The 18,495-nt window shown below is 42.8% G+C and overlaps 1 protein-coding gene across 5 annotated transcripts in view; it reads right to left on the reverse strand.

The window, feature by feature from the left end:
- trappc12 (trafficking protein particle complex subunit 12) overlaps positions 1–18,495 on the reverse strand; it is a 173,879-nt gene that overhangs the window by 10,205 nt on the left and 145,179 nt on the right. For all 5 annotated transcript variants that reach the window (XM_063038380.1, XM_063038373.1, XM_063038389.1 and 2 more), the window contains 2 exons: positions 13,094–13,197; positions 8,168–8,255 (listed from right to left, as the gene is read on the reverse strand). In XM_063038380.1, the coding sequence (XP_062894450.1) occupies positions 8,168–8,255; positions 13,094–13,197 (192 nt within the window). The remainder of the gene's footprint in view (positions 1–8,167; positions 8,256–13,093; positions 13,198–18,495) is intronic.

Consider the following 18,495-nt stretch of genomic DNA (forward strand, 5'->3'; position numbering starts at 1 on the left):
GTACTGCAGTATTAAAACTAGGACTAACAGGCTCCGGTTCAGCTTCTTCCACCAGGCTGTCAGACTGATTAATTCACGATGATACAATTGTATTTCTATGCTATATTGACTGTGCTGTTGTACATACTATTTATTACAAATTACCATAAATTGCACATTGTACATTTAGACGGAGATGTAAAGATTTTTACTCCTCTTGCATGTGAAAGATGCAAGAAATGAAGTTAACGCAATTCAATTCTTATGCAATTATTTTGTGTTTTATATTTGTAATTCATTTACATCACTTCGTAGAGATCTGTTTTCACTTTGACACAAGTCTTTTTCTGTTGATCAGTAAAACGGATCAGAGAATCGGAGCGGGAGTGCGGAGGAAGCCATTTTTGAATTTTTCGGCTTTTTTCCCATCGGCGTTCACAGAGGTGGGACTGCGCAGGTATGTGGCGTTGGGCATGGAAGCGCGGAAGATTTAAAAGGAAGAGCCTCAAACAGCGGGCAGCGTAGATTGCGGGCAGCGGAGTGAGCCGGGAGCAGAGTGAAGGCTTAAGGGCTTCGGCTCAACGGATTTAGGCGGAAACGGGCGAGGCGAGAAAGGTTTGATATTCATTTTTTGTTGTTATTTGAGGAGGGGGCAGTTTGTTGTTCTCGGTGCCGGATGTGGGAGGCCCTGGAGTCTCCAAGCCTCCCGGACGTCCACATCTGTGCCGGGTGCACCGAGATGCAGCTCCTAAGGGACCGTGTTAGGGAACTGGAGCTGCAACTTGATGACCTTCGTCTGGTCAGGGAGACTGAGGAGTTGATAGAGAGGAGTTACAGGCAGGTGGTCACACCGGGGCCACGGGAGGCAGACAAGTGGGTCACGGTTAGGAGGGGGAAGGGGAAGAGTCAGGTAATAGAGAGTACCCCGGTGGCTGTGCCCCTTAACAACAGGTACTCCTGTTTGAGTACTGTTGGGGAGGACAGCTTACCTGGGGGAAGCGACAGTGGCCGTGCCTCCGGCACAGAGTCCGGCCCTGTAGCTCAGAAGGATAGGGAAAGGAAGAGGAGGGCAGTTGTAACAGGGGACTCGATAGTAAGGGGGTCAGATAGGCGATTCTGTGGACGCAGTCCAGAGACCCAGATGGTAGTTTGCCTCCCTGGTGCCAGGGTCCAGGATATTTCTGATCGCGTCCAACATATCCTGAAGTGGGAGGGTGAGGAGCCAGAGGTTGTGGTACATATAGATACCAATGACATAGGTAGGAAAAGGGAAGAGGTCCTGAAAGGAGAATATAGGGAGTTAGGAAGGGAGTTGAGAAAAAGGACCGCAAAGATAGTAATCTCGGGATTACTGCCTGTGCTATGCGACAGTAAGAGTAGGAATGCAATGAGGTGGAGGATAAATGCGTGGCTGAGGGATTGGAGCAGGGGGCAGGGATTCAAGTTTTTGGATCATTGGGACCACTTTTGGCGCAGGTGTGACCTGTACAAAAAGGACGGGTTACACTTGAATCCTAGGGGGACCAATATCCTGGTGGGGAGATCTGCGAGGGCTGCTGAGGTGACTTTAAACTAGAATGGTTGGGGGGTGGGAATCAAATTAAAGAGACTAGGAGAGAGGAGGTTAGTTCACAATAGGGGGATGGGAACAAGTGCAGAGAGACAGAGGGGTGTAAAATGAGGGTAGAAGCAAAAAGTAGTAAGGTGAAAAGAAAAAGTGGCAAGCCGGCAAATCCAGGGCAAAAATCAAAACGGGCCACTTTTCAACATAATTGTATAAGGGCTAAGAGTGTTGTAAAAGCAAGCCTGAAGGCTTTGTGTGTCAATGCAAGGAGCATTCGTAACAAGGTGGATGAATTAAAAGTGCAGATTGTTATTAATGAATATGATATAGTTGGAGCAACACACATCAAAGTTGCTGGTGAACACAGCAGGCCAGGCAGCATCTCTAGGAAGAGGTACAGTTGACGTTTCAGGCCAAGACCCTTCGTCCTGACAAAGGGTCTCGGCCTGAAACGTTGACTGTACCTCTTTCTAGAGCTGCTGCCTGGCCTGCTGCGTTCACCAGCAACTTAGATGTGTGTTGCTTGAATTTCCAGCATCTGCAGAATTCCTGTTGTTTGCGATGATATAGTTGGGATCACAGAGACATAGCTCTAGGGTGATCAAGGATGGGAGCTCAACATTCAGGGATATTCAATATTCAGGAGGGATAGACATGAAAGAAAAGGAGGTGGGGTAGCATTGCTGGTTAGAGAGGAGATTAACGCAATAGAAAGGAAGGACATTAGCCGGGAGGATGTGGAGTCGATATGGGTAGAGCTGCATAACACTAAGGGGCAGAAAACGCTGGTGGGAGTTGTGTACAGGCCACCTAACAGTAGTAGTGAGGTTGGGGATGGTATTAAACAGGAAATTAGAAATGTGTGCAATAAAGGAACAGCAGTTATAATGGGTGACTTCAATCTTGATTGGGTGAACCAAACTGGTAAGGGTGCTGAGGAAGAAGATTTCTTGGAATGTATGCGGGATGGTTTTTTGAACCAACATGTTGAGGAACCAAGTAGAGAGCAGGCTATTCTAGACTGGGTATTAAGCAATGAGAAAGGGTTAATTAGCAATCTTGTCGTGAGTGGCCCTTTGGGTAAGAGTGACCATAATATGATGGAATTCTTCATTAAGATGGAGAGTGACATAGTTAATTCAGAAACAAAGATTCTGAACTTAAAGAAGGGTAACTTTGAAGGTATGAGAAGTGAATTAGCTAAGACAGACTGGCAAATGACACTTGAAGGGTTGACGGTGGATATGCAATGGCAAGCATTTAAAGATCGCATGGATGAACTACAACAATTGTTCATCCCAGTTTGGCAAAAGAATAAATCAGGGAAGGTAGTGCACCCGTGGCTGACAAGGGAAATTAGGGATAGTATCAATTCCAAAGAAGAAGCATACAAATTAGCCAGAAAAAGTGGCTCACCTGAGGACTGGGAGAAATTCAGAGTCCAGCAGAGGAGGACAAAGGGCTTAATTAGGAAAGGGAAAAAAGATTTTTGAGAGAAAACTGGCAGGGAACATAAAAACTGACCGTAAAAGCTTTTATAGATATGTGAAAAGAAAAAGATTGGTTAAGACAAATATAGGTCCCCTACAGACAAAAACAGGTGAATTGATTGGCAGACCAATTGAATAACTACTTTGGTTCTGTCTTCACTAAGGAGGACATAAATAATCTTCCAGAAGTAGTAGGGAACAGAGGGTCCAGTGAGATGGAGGAACTGAGGGAAATACATGTTAGTAGGGAAGTGGTGTTAGGTAAATTGAAGGGATTAAAGGCAGATAAATCCCCAGGGCCAGATGGTCTGCATCCCAGAGTGCATAAGGAACTAGCTCAAGAAATAGTGTATGCATTAGTGATAATTTTTCAAAACTCTTTAGATTCTGGACTAGTTACTGAGCATTGGAGGGCGGCTAATGTAACCCCACTTTTTAAAAAAGGAGGGAGAGAGAAACCGGGGAATTATAGACCGGTTAGCCTAACATCGGTGGTGGGGAAAATGCTAGAGTCAGTTATCAAAGATGTAATAACAGCACATTTGGAAAGCGGTGAAATCATCGGACAAAGTCAGCATGGATTTGTGAAAGGAAAATCATGTCTGACGAATCTCATAGAATTTTTTGAGGATTAACTAGTAGAGTGGATAGGAGAGAACCAGTGGATGTGGTATTTTGGATTTTCAAAAGGCTTTTGACAAGGTCCCACACAGGAGATTAGTGTGCAAACTTAAAGCACACAATATTGGGGGTAAGGTATTGATGTGGATAGAGAATTGGCTGGCAGACAGGAAGCAAAGAGTGGGAATAAACGGGACCTTTTTTAGAATGGCAGGCAGTGACCAGTGGAGTACTGCAAGGCTCAGTGCTGGGACCCCAGTTGTTTACAATATATATTAATGACTTAGATGAGGGAATTAAATGCAGCATCTCCAAGTTTGCGGATGACATGAAGCTGGGCGGCAGTGTTAGCTGTGAGGAGGATGCTAAGAGGATGCAGGGTGACTTGGATAGGTTAGGTGAGTGGGCAAATTCATGGCAGATGCAATTTAATGTGGATAAATGTGAAGTTATCCACTTTGGTGGCAAAAACAGGAAAACAGTTTATTACCTGAATGGTGGCTGATTAGGAAAAGGGGAGGTGCAACGAGACCTGGGTGTTATTATACACCAGTCACTGAAAGTGGGCATGCAGGTACAGCAGGCGGTGAAAAAGGCGAATGGTATGCTGGCACTCATAGCAAGAGGATTTGAGTACAGGAGCAGGGAGGTACTACTGCAGTTGTACAAGGCCTTGGTGAGACCACACCTGGAGTATTGTGTGCAGTTTTGGTCCCCTAATCTGAGGAAAGACATTCTTGCCATAGAAGAAGTACAAAGAAGGTTCACCAGATTGATTCCCGGGATGGCAGGACTTTCATATGATGAAAGACTGGATCGACTAGGCTTATACTCGTTGGAATTTAGAAGATTGAGGGGGGATCTTATTGAAACGTATAAAATCCTAAAGGGATTAGATGCAGGAAGATTGGTCCTGATGTTGGGGAAGTCCAGAACGAGGGGTCACAATTTGAGGATAAAGGGAAGCCTTTTAGGACCGAGATTAGGAAAAACTTCTTCACACAGAGAGTGGTGAATCTGTGGAATTCTCTGCCACAGGAAACAGTTGAGGCCAGTTCATTGGCTATATTTAAGAGGGAGTTAGATATGGCCCTTGTGGCTAAAGGGATCAGGGGGTATGGAGAGAAGGCTGGTACAGGGTCCTGAGTTGGCTGATCAGCCATGATTATACTGAATGGCAGTGCAGGCTCGAAGGGCCGAATGCCCTACTCCTGCACTTATTTTCTATGTTTCTATGTTTCTTATGAAGGATCTTTGAAGTGAAATGTTGATACTGTTTGTTTATTCCATTGATTTGTTACATGCTGAATGTTTCTCCCATTTTCTGTTCTAATTATTGGCAAGTGAGTCTCATCTGATAGCAGGATCCACGAGCTTTCATCATTTTGTTGACGATCTGAGAGTAGGTTTGATGCAGTAGCAATTGGTCAGTCTATATTTGTCTTGCTTTCCACCAGTCGCAGTCTTCCAACTTGAGAATAATCCAGATGGATTTCAACCCAGATAAGTGTGAGGTAGTTCAGTTTGGTAGGTCAAATATGATGGCAGAATATAGTATTAATGGTAAGACTCTTGGCAGTGTGGAGGCTCAGAGGGATCTTGGGGTCCGAGTCCATAGGACACTCAAAGCTGCTACACAGGTTGATTCTTTGGTTAAAAAGGCATACAGTGCATTGGCCTTCATCAACCGTGGTATTGAGTTTAAGAGCCGATAGGTAATGTTGCAGCTATATAGGACCCTGGTCAGACCCCACTTAGAGTATTGTGCTCAGTTCTGGTCGCCTCACTACAGGAAGGATGTGGAAACCACAGAAAGGGTGCAGAGGAGATTTACAAGGATGTTGCCTGGATTGGGGAGCATGCCTTATGAGAATAGGTTAAGTGAACTCGGCCTTTTCTCCTTGGAGTGACGGAGGATGAGAGGTGTATAAGACAATGTGAGGCATTGATCGTGTGGATAGTCAGAGGGTTTTTTTCCAGGGCTGCAATGGCTAGCATGAGAGGTGCTTGAAAGTGGGTACAGAAGAGATGTCAGGGGTAAGTTTTTTTTTTACGCAGAGAGTGGTGAGTGCGTAGCATGGGCTGCCGGCGGTGCTGGTGGAGGCAGAAACAATAGGCTCTTTAAGAGACTCCTGGATAGGTACATGGAGCTTAGAAAAATAGAGGGCTATGGGCAAGCCTAGGTAGTTCTAAGGAAAGGACATGTTCGGCACAGCTTTGTTGGCCGAAGGGCCTGTATTGTGCTGTGCTTTCTATGTTTCATTTGTTACACTGCTCAATGTCAGTATGTTATTCCAATATCAAGTACTCTTAACTTTTTTTAAAGCCAACTTCTGATATAGTTTCTTATCAAAAAATAATTGTGGCATTGGGTAGAGTCAACATGGACCTAAGAAAGGGAAATCATATCGACATATCATTTTGAAGCTGTAGCGAGCAAAACAGATGAGGGGAAACCAATGGTTTTGGTAGTTTTGGACTTTCACATGGCTATCAATGAATGCTGTAGAAAATGTTATTAAATAAAATTTGTGCACTTGAGATTGATAGTAGGAATAAATAGATAGATTATTTTTGGATTGGGTGTGACTATCAGGTTTCTGCAACAATTAATGCTGGACAATGATTTACATGAAGGGATTAGGTGCTCATTATAGAAATCTGGATGATAATGAGGTTTGGGTGGAGGATACAGAGAGGTTTAAGAGAATACAGTAAACAAGTAGTCAAGGATATGTCAGATGGAATAATGTGAAAATATGCGAGGTCATCCAATTTGGTAGAAAAAAAATAGAAAGATGCAGTTATTTTTAAATGGCGAGAGACTGAAAGCTAATGGTATTCACTGAAATTTAATATAGAGGTACAAATAATTAGGAAGTCAAGTGGGATATTGGCTCTTAGTGCAAGAGCAGAAGAATAACGATGCACTACTGCAATTAAACAGAGTTCTGCTTCACCTGGTCTAATCTCCTTATTAATGAATAGATGTACTTACGATAGAAATAGAATGAGGGTTCACAGATAGATTCCAGAGACTTGTTCTTTGCAGAGAGATTGAACAGACCGTGTCTTTGCTTATTTGAAAAACTGAATGAGAAGTAATCTCACTGAAACACATAGAAGCATATGATGCTCAACAGAAATGATGTTTAGCTTGGCTGAGGTATCCAGAACTACAGTTTGCCATTCAAAGTGGAGAGGAGAATAAATTTCAGGTATGGATATTTGAATTTGTATTCACAGGATTAATGTAGACCATAAGATATGGGAACAGAAATAGGCCATTTTGGCCCAATGAGTCTGCTCCGCCATTTTATCATGGCTGGTCCAATTTTCCTCTCAGCTCCAAACTCTTGCCTTCTCCCCGTATCCCTTTATGCCCTGACCAATCAAGGATCTATCAACCTCTGCCTTAAATATACAGTACATAAAGACTTGGCCTCCACAGCTGCCTGTGGCAAAGAATTCTGCACATTCACCACTCCAAAAAACCCCTCCTCATCTTCATTCTAAAAGGATGCCCCTCTATTCTGAGGCTGTGTCCTCTGGTGTTAGGCTCTCTCACCATAGGAAACATCCTCTCCACATCCATTCTATTAAGGCCTTTCACTATTCGATAGGTTTCAATGAGGTCACCCCCCATTTTTCTGAATTTTATTGAATATAGACCCGGGGCCATCAAGCACTCTTCATATGACAAGCCATTCAATCCTGGAATCATTTTTGTGAGCCTCCTTTGAACCCTCTCCAGTTTCCGCACATCCTTTCTATGATCAGAGGCCCAAAACTGCTCTCAATACTCCAAGTGAGGCCTCACCAGTGCTTTATAATGTCTCAACATTACATCCTTACTTTTATATTCTAGTCCTCTTGAAAAGAATGCTAACATTGCATTTCTCTTCCTCACCACAGACTCAACCTGAAAATTAACCTTTAGGGAGTCCTACATAATGACTCCCAAGTCCCTTTGCAACTCAGTTTTTTTGTACTTTCTCTCCATTTAGAAAATAGTCAACCCTTTCATTTCTTCTACCAAAGTGCATGACAGTACACTTCCCAACACTGTATTCCGCCTGCCACTTCTTTGTCCATTCTCCTAATCTGTCTAAGTCCTTTTGTGCCCTCACTATTTCCTAAAAACTACCTGCCCTTTCATCTATCTTCATATCATCTGCAAACTTTGCAACAAAGCCACCCATTCCATCATCCAAATCATGTAGGAAAATAACACTGATATCAGCCATGATCTTAGTGAACAGTGGAGAATCAATGAGGGAGAAAATAGGCTACCCCTGTTTCTATTTCTTAAGTCAGAAGTCTCAAGTCAAAAGAACCATTAACAATTGAGTCAGGAATGAATAAATGGCTGCATAAAAAGATTTGCAACTACATGAAGAGTATTGGGAAAGCAACAGGAAAAAAACATGCAATATATTGAAAATGACAACTGTATTCTATTAAACTAGAACTACACTATATAATGGCAACTACGCATGACAAGGTTACTCACCACCGGATTGCTTGGATCTAATTTGGTAACTTCTGTGAAGAATTTATGGGCTTCAGCAAAGTTATTCTGACCAAGGTGCAGGAATGCCCTGATGACAGAAATAATATACTTTCAATTTCTTAATGCTGCTTGCTATAAATAATATGCACCTAAATTAAAACCAATAAAATGAAAACAAATTATTATCAAACTAAAATGAAACACAACATGCTGTAGTCAGAATTAGAAGATATTTCTCTCAAGAGTGGAGCAAAATGTTTTCACTTTATGGATTTGCTTTTTGTTGTAGTACCTACCCAAAACTGCAGGATGAAATACTTTAAAAATAAAGCACCTTCTGGGGCTTGAAACAAACAATATTCAGCACCATACAGGGCGATAATGTCATGTAATTACTTCAACCAATGCCCTACTGTGCACTGTCATTCTTTAGTTGTTGCCAAATTTTAAATTTATTTTAGTACAAAAATAGAAAATTCACAAGAGTAATCCAGAACTTGTTTCAAGCAGAGAGCAAAATATGGTTTAGGAGAACGGATTCCCCTGTGATGGCAAGATGCATATTGGGAGGTAGCCAGATGAATTAATTTATTAATTTGACTGTTAAGCAAACCAACATCTCAAAGACTTTGTCCCTCCCTCAGGAAGATGATTTCTTGGAGTTGGACTCACATGTTCACACAAAGCCATATTGGCGTTGAATTCTAAAAACCAAACAAGATTTCACATAGCTTTAATTAGGCATGAACAAACCAGCATTAATTTACAGTTAGGCTTCCCCCACACAATGATGGAGATAAATAGAATGCTGCTAGACCTTCACCAACACTCTTCATATATATGAAAAAAAAGCTGTCAAAATGAATTATTCTGCATGTTTCCTCCTCTGATGAGATTAGTCTCTTATCAGAAGACTGCCTTTGTGGATTTTATGTTTTACCACTAATTTGCAGAATGCAACAAACTACATTTACATGTACACAAGACATTCAGGCTGAAATATATTAAAATAAACATAATGAAAGATCAAAAAAATCAAAATAGAAAAACAATATAGATAGAATCATAAAAAAAATAACTGTTTCAGATCTAATCTGCATCAAAGAACTGGTGTCAAAATATACTCTGACATGATGCTGTGTGCCACAGTTCCCATGAGATGTTAGATTACGTATTAGGAGAGAGAATTTAATGAAGCAAGCAGGGACAGTCAGGACATTCTGTGTGTCAGTTCCTGAGGAGAGGTTGGATTGCATAGCAGGGGAAAGAGTTGAGCGGGAGCAGTTGGGACATTCTGCATGCCATACTTACCGAGGAAATGTTGGATTGTGCATAAGAAGGCTTTCCACAAGGGCCAATAAAAAGAAGGTAGGTTTAAGTGAAACGGTGATTGTGGGAGCGGCCATAGTGTGAGTGGGCCAGTGTTAAGAGTGGGAAGTTTAGGCTTTGGTTTATAAAGGTTTTGGCAAGGAGAAGCACAGGCTGGAAGTAGATTTTTTCCATTTATTTTTTTCACAGAGTTAGAGCAATGGGGATGCCAGGCAGGATAGTGGAATGTGGAAGGCAGGGAAACTTCTTGTGTCCCTGATGACTACGTCTGCAAGAAGGAAATGCATCCAGCTGCAGCTTATTTCAGACCACGTTAAGGAATTGATGCTGGAGCTGGATAAACTTTGGATCATTCGAGAGGCTGAGCGGTTGCGTGACAGGACATACAGGGGGGTAGTTATACTTAAGGTACAGGATACAGATAGCTCCTGACAGCCAAGAGAATGAAAATGGTTAAACAGATAGTGCAGAGTACTCCTGTGGCTATCACCCTCAACATCAGGTATACCACTTTGGATATAGTTGGTAGGGATGACCTATCAGAGGAAAGTCACAATGATCAGGTCCCTGGCACTAAGTCTGCCTCTGTGGCTCAGAAGAGAAGAGGGGGAGAAGAGGCGAGCTATAGTGATAGGAGAACAGACAGGAGGCTTTGTGGAGGAGAATGAAATTCCTGGATGGTATTCATGTCCCAGATACCAGGGTCAGGACATCTCAGATGAAGCTTACAACATTCTTAAGTGGGAGGAAGAACACCAGAGATGGTGTTGTACATCGATATCAATGACATGGCAAGGAGGGGTGATGAGGTCCTGCAAAGTGAGTTCATGGAGTTAGGTGCCAAGTTAAAGGACAAGACCTCCACGGTTGTGATCTCAGGATTGCTACTTGTGCCAGAAGCCAGTGAGGTCAGAAATAAGAAGATCATACTGTTTAAAATGTGGCTAAGGAGATGGTGCCGGGGGGGGGGGGGGGCCTTCAGATTTTCAGATTATTGGACTCTTTCAGGGAAAGTGGGACCTGTACAGAAGGGATGGTCAATGGTTGGGGAGGGGGCGAGGTGTGAGGTTAAAATAGAGTTACAGGGGAATGGGAACCAGATCACCGGAGCAGATAGTGGTGTGGTTGTGGGGAAAGATGTTAAGCCTACATACAAAAGCAGGAATCAAAAGGTTGAACACGGTAGGACTAATGTTCTGAATTGTGTATACTTCAATACAAGTAGGAAAGGTGAATGAACTTAAGGCATGGATTAGCATGTGGAATACTGATATTGTAGTTATTAGTGAGACTTGGCTGCAGGAGGGGCAGGACTGGCAGCTTAATATTTCAGGGATCCATTGTTCTTAATGTGATAAAGTGGGAGGGTCATGATTACTGGTCAGGGAAAATTTGACAGTAGTGCTCAGACAAGACAGATTGGAGAGCTCGTCTACTGAGGCTATATGGGTGGAACTGAGGAGTAAGAAAGGGATGACCACATTAATGGGATTATCTTATTGACCACCCAACAGTTTGTGCAATTTACAGAAGCAAATATGTAGAGATTGCAAGAAACACAAGACTGTGAGAGCAAGTAATTTTAACTTTCCACCTATTGACTGGGACACCCAGTCTGTAAAAACGCAGGATAGAATAGTGTTTGTCAAATGTGTTCAGAAAAGTTTTCTTAATCAGAATATAGAGGTTCCAATTAGAGAAAGAGTGATACTAGATCTCCTATTAGGAAATGAGACAGAGGTGAGGTATGTTTGTGAAGGTTAGATTTCGACATTTAAGAGAAAAGACTGGATAACTACATGGATGGGATGGTTATGGAGGGCAATGGTTTGGGTGCAGGTCAATGGGATTCCACAGATTAACAGTTTGGCATGGACTAGATGGCAGAAGGGCCTGTTTCTGTGCGAGAGTAGTCTATGACTCTGTGATTCTATGTATCGTCATTGAAACAAAATAAATAGAGGAAGAAAGCAGTTAAGAGATGTGTGGAATACAGAAAAGGAAAATCTCAAAAGTGCAAGAATGTGCCATGGTCATTTCTATCACAGGCTACGGCACTGGTGGCTTGAGCAACAAACTATTCAATTTTATCAAGGACAGTGGGATGGATTTAGTAAAATTAAACAGCCCTCTTCTGGGTCATCAAGCAGATTTATAACTTATCCCCTTATGTCCTTCGGGAAGATTTTTTTTTATGGATAGTAGGTTAATGGTCCAGATTTAATTGTAGGAATAATGATTTAGTTTGACTGGAGTGTGTCAGATGGAAATCTCTGTGGTTAAACTTCGACATCAGAAGTTGATGTAGGATTTGCCCTGAACCTTTATAAGGAACGCAAACGCACGTTGCAGTTCTTACTATGAAACAAACTAGAATTCCTACCATTGCCTATAAGGCGTTTGTACGTTCTCCCCGTGACTGCAAGGGTTTCCTCCAGGTGCTCCAGTTTCTTCCCACAGTCCAAAGGCATACTGGTTGTTAAGTTAATTGGTCAGTGTAAATTGTTCTGTGATTAGGCTCGGGTTAAGTTGGGGTTGCAGCTTGGAGGGCCGGAAGGGCCTGTTCTGTGCTGTATCTCAATCAATCAATCAATAGAAGCCTGGGCTTTCCATTTAAAGCCCAAGTATATTTTTAAAAGCAAAAAACCTTATAAGCAACAAACAATTTTCCTGACACTGAAAACGAATATTTTAAATATAAAAATACAGTATTTAATTTGTTTAAATATTAATTATTCTTGGAGATAAGTAAATAATCAGTTCCTTCTGGTTCTTCATCCTCTGTACTATTTTTCTTTACCTATCTTTTTAGAACATGACTTTACACTGGTGTTATAAATTAGCTTTAGAATATTATTTTAAATACACTGCAATGATTATTTCATTGGATTAATTGAGAAGGCATGCTGTTGCTTTCCTTGCTTTAAAATCAGAATCAGAATCATGCTTATTATCACTGACATACTGTATGTCATGACATTTGTTGTTTTGTAGCAGCAAAAATAGTGAAGTAGTGTTCAAGAATTGTTCAGAAATATGATGGCGGAGCGGAAAGAAGCTGATTCTAAAACATTGTGTCTCCAGGAACCTGTACATCCTCCCTACTGAGAAGAGGGCATGTCCTTAGTGGTGGGGGTCCTTAACGATGGATGCTACCTTCTTGACGCATCATTTTTGAAGATATCCCCGATGGAAGCGGGAATATGCAGCCGGCTGAGTTTACAACCCTTTGCAGCTTTTTCCTGATCCTGTACACTGGTGCTTCCATACCCAATACTGATGTAAGCAGTCAGAATGCTCTCCGCAGTATGTCTGTAGAAATCTGTGAGTCTTTGATGACATAGACTTTATGTGTCCTGGATCTGTATCAGCAGTCTGCTACAACATAATCTGCTAGGCTCATACATCCTTCACACATGGTAGATTTTGTTGCCCAGCAGTTATGCCATCACTAGCCGCTGTGAAATAGGAAAGCCATAAGCCATACTTCATGATCTCCTCCCCATTTAGCACAAAGATTTTGAACACTTTGTGACAATGTCTGATAACAGCAACCAGCCAAATCACATATTTGAATATGTATTTTCTGTGCCTTACCTGTTCATGTGAATGATTATATTCTGCTGCAATTCATTTCCTAATTTCGGAATCACTTCCTCTACTTTTTGAAAATATTTCTCAGCTGTTTTGATGTCACCAATCTAGATATAAAGAAATACAATATTAAAAATTTTAAAGTACAAACAAGTCTTAATTTAAGGAGAAAGTAGTGGGCAAGTAGTGTTAAGGAAGCAGAGGTTCTTCAGAAGGACTTAGACAGATTAAGAGAATCGGCAAAGAAGTGGCAGATAAAATATATCCAACATATAATTCTCCGTAACTTCCGCCACCTCCAACGGAATCCCACCACTAAGCACATCTTTTCCTCCCCCCCACTCTGCTTTCTGCAGGGATCGCTCCCTACGCGACTCCCTTGTCCATTCGTCCCCCCATCCCTCTCCACTGATTTCCCTCACGGCACTTATCTTTGTAAGCGGAACAAGTGTTACACATGCCCTTACACTTCCTCCCTCACCACCATTCAGGGCCCCAAACAGTCCTTCCAGGTGACGTGACACTTCACCTGTGAGTCGGCTGGGGTGATATACTGCATCCAGTGTTCCTGATGCGGCCTTCTATATATTGGCGAGACCTGACACAGGCTGGGAGATCATTTCGCTGGACACCTACGCTCTGTCCGCCAGAGAAAGCAGGATCTCCCAATGGCCACACATTTTAATTCCACATCCCATTCCCATTCTGATATGTCTATCCACGGCCTCCTCTACTGTCAAGATGAAGCCACACTCAGGTTGGAGGAACAACACCTTATATTCCGTCTGGGTAGCCTCCAACCTGATGGCATGAACATTGACTTCTCTAACTTCTGTTAATGCCCCACCTCCCCCTCGTACCCCATCCGTTATTTATTTATTTTATATTTTCTTTCTTTTCCTCCCTCTGTCCCTCTCACTATACTCCTTGCCCATCCTCTGGGTTCCCCCCTCCCCCTTTCTTTCTCCCTAGGCCACCCATCCCATGATCCTCTCATATCCTTTTTGCCAATCAACTTTCCAGTTCTTAGCTTCATCCCTCCCCCTCCAGTCTTCTCCTATCATTTTGGATCCCCCCCTCCCACTTTCTAATCTCTTACTATCTCTTCTTTCAGTTAGTCCTAACGAAGGGTCTCGGCCTGAAACGTCGACTGTACCACTTCCTAGAGATGCTGCCTGGCCTGCTGCATTCACCAGCAATTTTTATGTTGTTGCATGATAAAATATAGTGTAGGATAGTGTGTACAGTAGGAGGGATAAAGATGCAGACTATTTTTTAAATGGGGAAAAAAATCAGAAATCAGAGGTGTAACAGGAATCGGGAATCCTCGTGCAGGGTTCCTTTAAGGGTTACTTGCAGGTTGAGTTGGTGTTAAGAAAGGCAAATGCAATGTTAGAATTCATTTCATGAGGACCAGAGAGGACCCGGCTCATGAACTGTTCGTTCCACTGCCATCAAGGAGGAGGCCATACAGCACCTATGCCAGGACCACCAGACTCAAAAACAGCTACTTTCCACAAGCAGTAAGGCAGATCAACACCTCCACCCACTAACCACCCCTTCCACGCCCCCACCACCACTACTTTATCATTTCCTATCAGTCATCTTACATACAGACACTCCTATGCCTAGCGTTACTTTATAGACATACAATCTATGTAAAGAGATTATCTTATATGTATTTATAAGTTCCTTAAGATCGTTGAAGCTGGGAGTGGTAGTGGGGATAAGCTCCCACAACATATTAAATGCTACCAATGGCATGTGTCTCAAGTAGCCTCTGACAACCAAGTCCAGCTCCTGGCCTTTACGTGTGGCTTAGCTACTAAGCCCGGTGGAACCGTTTCTACTGATAGAAGAAGGGGCAAAGATGGGTTACTGGCACCTTAAAACCAGTCACTTCAGGCAGAAGGGGCTCACCAGCTGTGGTTAGCAGCTCATCTAGGAGAAGGAAAACTCTGATCTTAAACTTCCGCTGCCTTGCGCCTATACCCTCTCATGGGGAAGGCTTTGGCAGTAAACCCCAAGGAAAAATCCAGAGCTGGAGTCCCTAAGGCAGTTGTATATTGAGTTCAATGCTAACTGTTATATCCTGCAACTGTTATATCTTGAAACTGTATCGATCTCTGCCGCTCCTTTGGATTCGTCAGCCATGAGCAGATGGGGAGCCTGCTACATGAGCAAGAGCTTGCTCTCCATATTGTACTACCCTGGCTTGCGTATCAAGTAGACAGCTGGGAAGCCACATCAATGTGTTGACTGTGTTGCCACGCACAGCTCCAATCTGCTGATCAAATTTGCAGATGACACGAGATTGATAGACCTTATTTCCAACAATGGTGAGACAGCCTACAGGGGAGAAGCCAATGCCCTGACACAGTGGTGCCAAGAAAATAACCTCTCCCTCAATGTTGAAAAAATGAAGGAGTTGATCATGGATTACAAGAGGAATGGAGACAGGTTAGCCCCTGTTGACATCAATAGGACTGTAGTTAAGAGGGTGAATAGTTTCAAGTTTCTCGGTATACACATCAAGGATCTCACCTGGACTGTACATACCGGCTCTGTGGTGAAAAAAGCACAACAGCAACTCTTTCATCTCAAATAGACAATAGACAATAGGTGCAGAAGTAGACCATTCGGCCCTTCAAGCCTGCACTGCCATTCTGAGATCATGGCTGATCATCTACTATCAATACCTGGTTCCTGCCTTGTCCCCATAACCCTTGATTCCCCTATCCATAAGATACCTATCTAGCTCCTTCTTGAAAGCATCCAGAGAATTGGCCTCCACTGCCTTCTGAGGCAGCGCATTCCACACCTCCACAACTCTCTGGGAGAAGTTGTTCCTCCCCAACTCTGTCCTAAATGACCTACCCCTTATTCTTAAACCACACCCTCTGGTACTGGATTCTCCCAGCATCTGGAACATATTTCCTGCCTCTATTTTGTCCAATCCCTTAATAATCTTATATGTCTCAATCAGATCCCCCCTCAATCTCCTTAATTCCAGCGTGTACAAGCCCAGTCTCTCTAACCTCTCTGCATAAGACAGTCCGGACGTCCCAGGAATTAACCTAGTGAACCTACGCTGCACCTCCTCCACAGCCAGGATGTCCTTCCTTAACCCTGGAGACCAAAACTGCACACAATACTCCAGGTGTGGTCTCACCAGGGCCCTGTACAAATGCAAAAAGATTTCCTTGCTCTTGTACTCAATTCCCTTTGTAATAAAGGCCAACATTCCATTAGCCTTCTTCACTGCCTGCTGCACTTGCTCATTCACCTTCAAAGACTGATGAACAAGTACTCCTAGATCTCTTTTTATTTCTCCCTTACCTAACTCCACACCGTTCAGATAATAATCTGCCTTCCTGTTCTTGCTCCCAAAGTGAATAACCTCACACTTATTCACGCTATCTGCCAAGTTTCTGCCCACTCACCCAGCCTATCCAAGTCACCTTGAATTCTCCTAACATCCTCATCACATGTCACACTGCCACCCATCTTAGTATCATCAGCAAACTTGCCTTCCTCTAAATCATTGACGTAAATTGTAAACAGCTGTGGTCCCAATACCGAGTCCTGTGGCACCCCACTAGTCACCACCTGCCATTCCCAGAAACACCCATTCACTGCTACCCTTTGCTTTCTATCTGCCAACCAGTTTTCTATCCGCCAACCAGTTTTCTATCCATGTCAATATCCTCCCCCCAACGCCATGAGCTCTGATTTTACCCACCAATGTCCTATCTGGTACCTTATCAAATGCCTTCTGAAAGTCAAGGTACACCACATCCACTGGATCTCCCGCACCTATCTTCCTGGTTACATCCTCGAAAAACTCCAATAGATTAGTCAAGCATGATTTGCCCTTGGTAAATCCATGCTGGCTCGGCCCAATCTTATCACTGCTATCAAGATATGCCGCTATTTCATCTTTAATAATGGACTCTAACATCTTTCCCACTACTGATGTTAGGCTAACGGGCGATAGTTCTCTGTTTTCTCCCTCCCTCCTTTCTTAAAAAGTGGGATAACATTAGCCATTCGCTAATCCTCAGGAACTGATCCTGAATCTAAGGAGCATTGGAAAATGATCACCAATGCATCCGCAATTTCCAGAGCCACCTCCTTTAGTACCCTAGGATGCGGACCATCTAGACCTGGGGATTTGTTAGCCTTCAGTCCCATCAGTCTACTCATCACTGTTTCCTTCCTAATGTCAATCTGTTTCAGTTCCTCTGTTACCCTATGTCCTTGGCCCATCCATACATCTGGGAGATTGCTTGTGTCTTCCCTAGTGAAGACAGATCCAAAGTACTTATTAAATTCGTCTGCCATTTCTCTGTTTCCCATAACAATTTCTCCCAATTCATTCTTCAAGGGCCCAACCTTGTTCTTAACTATCTTCCTTCTCTTCACATACCTAAAAAAAAAAAAAAAAAAATGGCTCTAGAAGTTTGGTACAAGTCCCCAAATCATCCAGACTTTCTACAGGGGCACCATCGAGAGCATCCTTACTGGCTGCGTTACCGTCTGGTACGGGAACTGTACCACACTCAACCTCAGGGCACTGCAGAGAGATGTGCGGACAGCCCAGTGCATCTGTGGATGTGAACTTTCCTCTATTCAGGACATGTACAGCAGCAGGTGTGTACAAAGGGCCCAGGGGATCATCATGGACTCCAGCCACCCCAACCACAAACTGTTTCTGCTGCTTCCGTCTGGAAAACGGTACCACAGCATTAAGGCCAGGACCAACAGGCTCTGGACAAGCTTCCTTCACCAGGCCATCAGATTTATTAATACACATCGATCTGATTGCATATCTGACTTACATACATGTATACAAAATAATTATGTGTACAATCTTAATGTTTGGGCAATAGCCTCCCATATGTCTGCTCTTTATTGTTTGTACATTGCAACAGAGACGCAACATAAGGATTTTTACACCCTTGGATGTAAGAATAAAAAATAAATAAATAAACAGATAAATAATGGCTGACCCTTACCAATGGGAGACCTCATGTATTTATATGCATTAAAATGTTTATTTATTATTGTGTTCTTTATCGTGTTTTTTTGTGCTGCACTGGATCTAGAGTAATAATTATTTTATTCTCCTTTACATATGTATAATGATTTGTACAATGACATTAACCAATCTTGAATAAAAGCAAGGATGTAATACTGAGGCTTTATGAAGCATTGGTCAGACCACATTTGGAGTACTGTGAGCAGTTTTGGGCTCCTCATCTAACAAAAGATGTGAAAGGGTCAGGAGGAGGCTCATGAGAATGATTCCAGGATTGAAAGGTTAACATATGAGGACTGTTTGATGGCTCTGAGTCTGTACTCACTGAAGATTGAAGAGGGATCTCACTGAAACCTATGGCATA

Source organism: Mobula hypostoma, chromosome 2 (genome assembly GCF_963921235.1).
Source record: "Mobula hypostoma chromosome 2, sMobHyp1.1, whole genome shotgun sequence".
In the NCBI taxonomy this organism is placed as follows: domain Eukaryota; kingdom Metazoa; phylum Chordata; class Chondrichthyes; order Myliobatiformes; family Myliobatidae; genus Mobula; species Mobula hypostoma.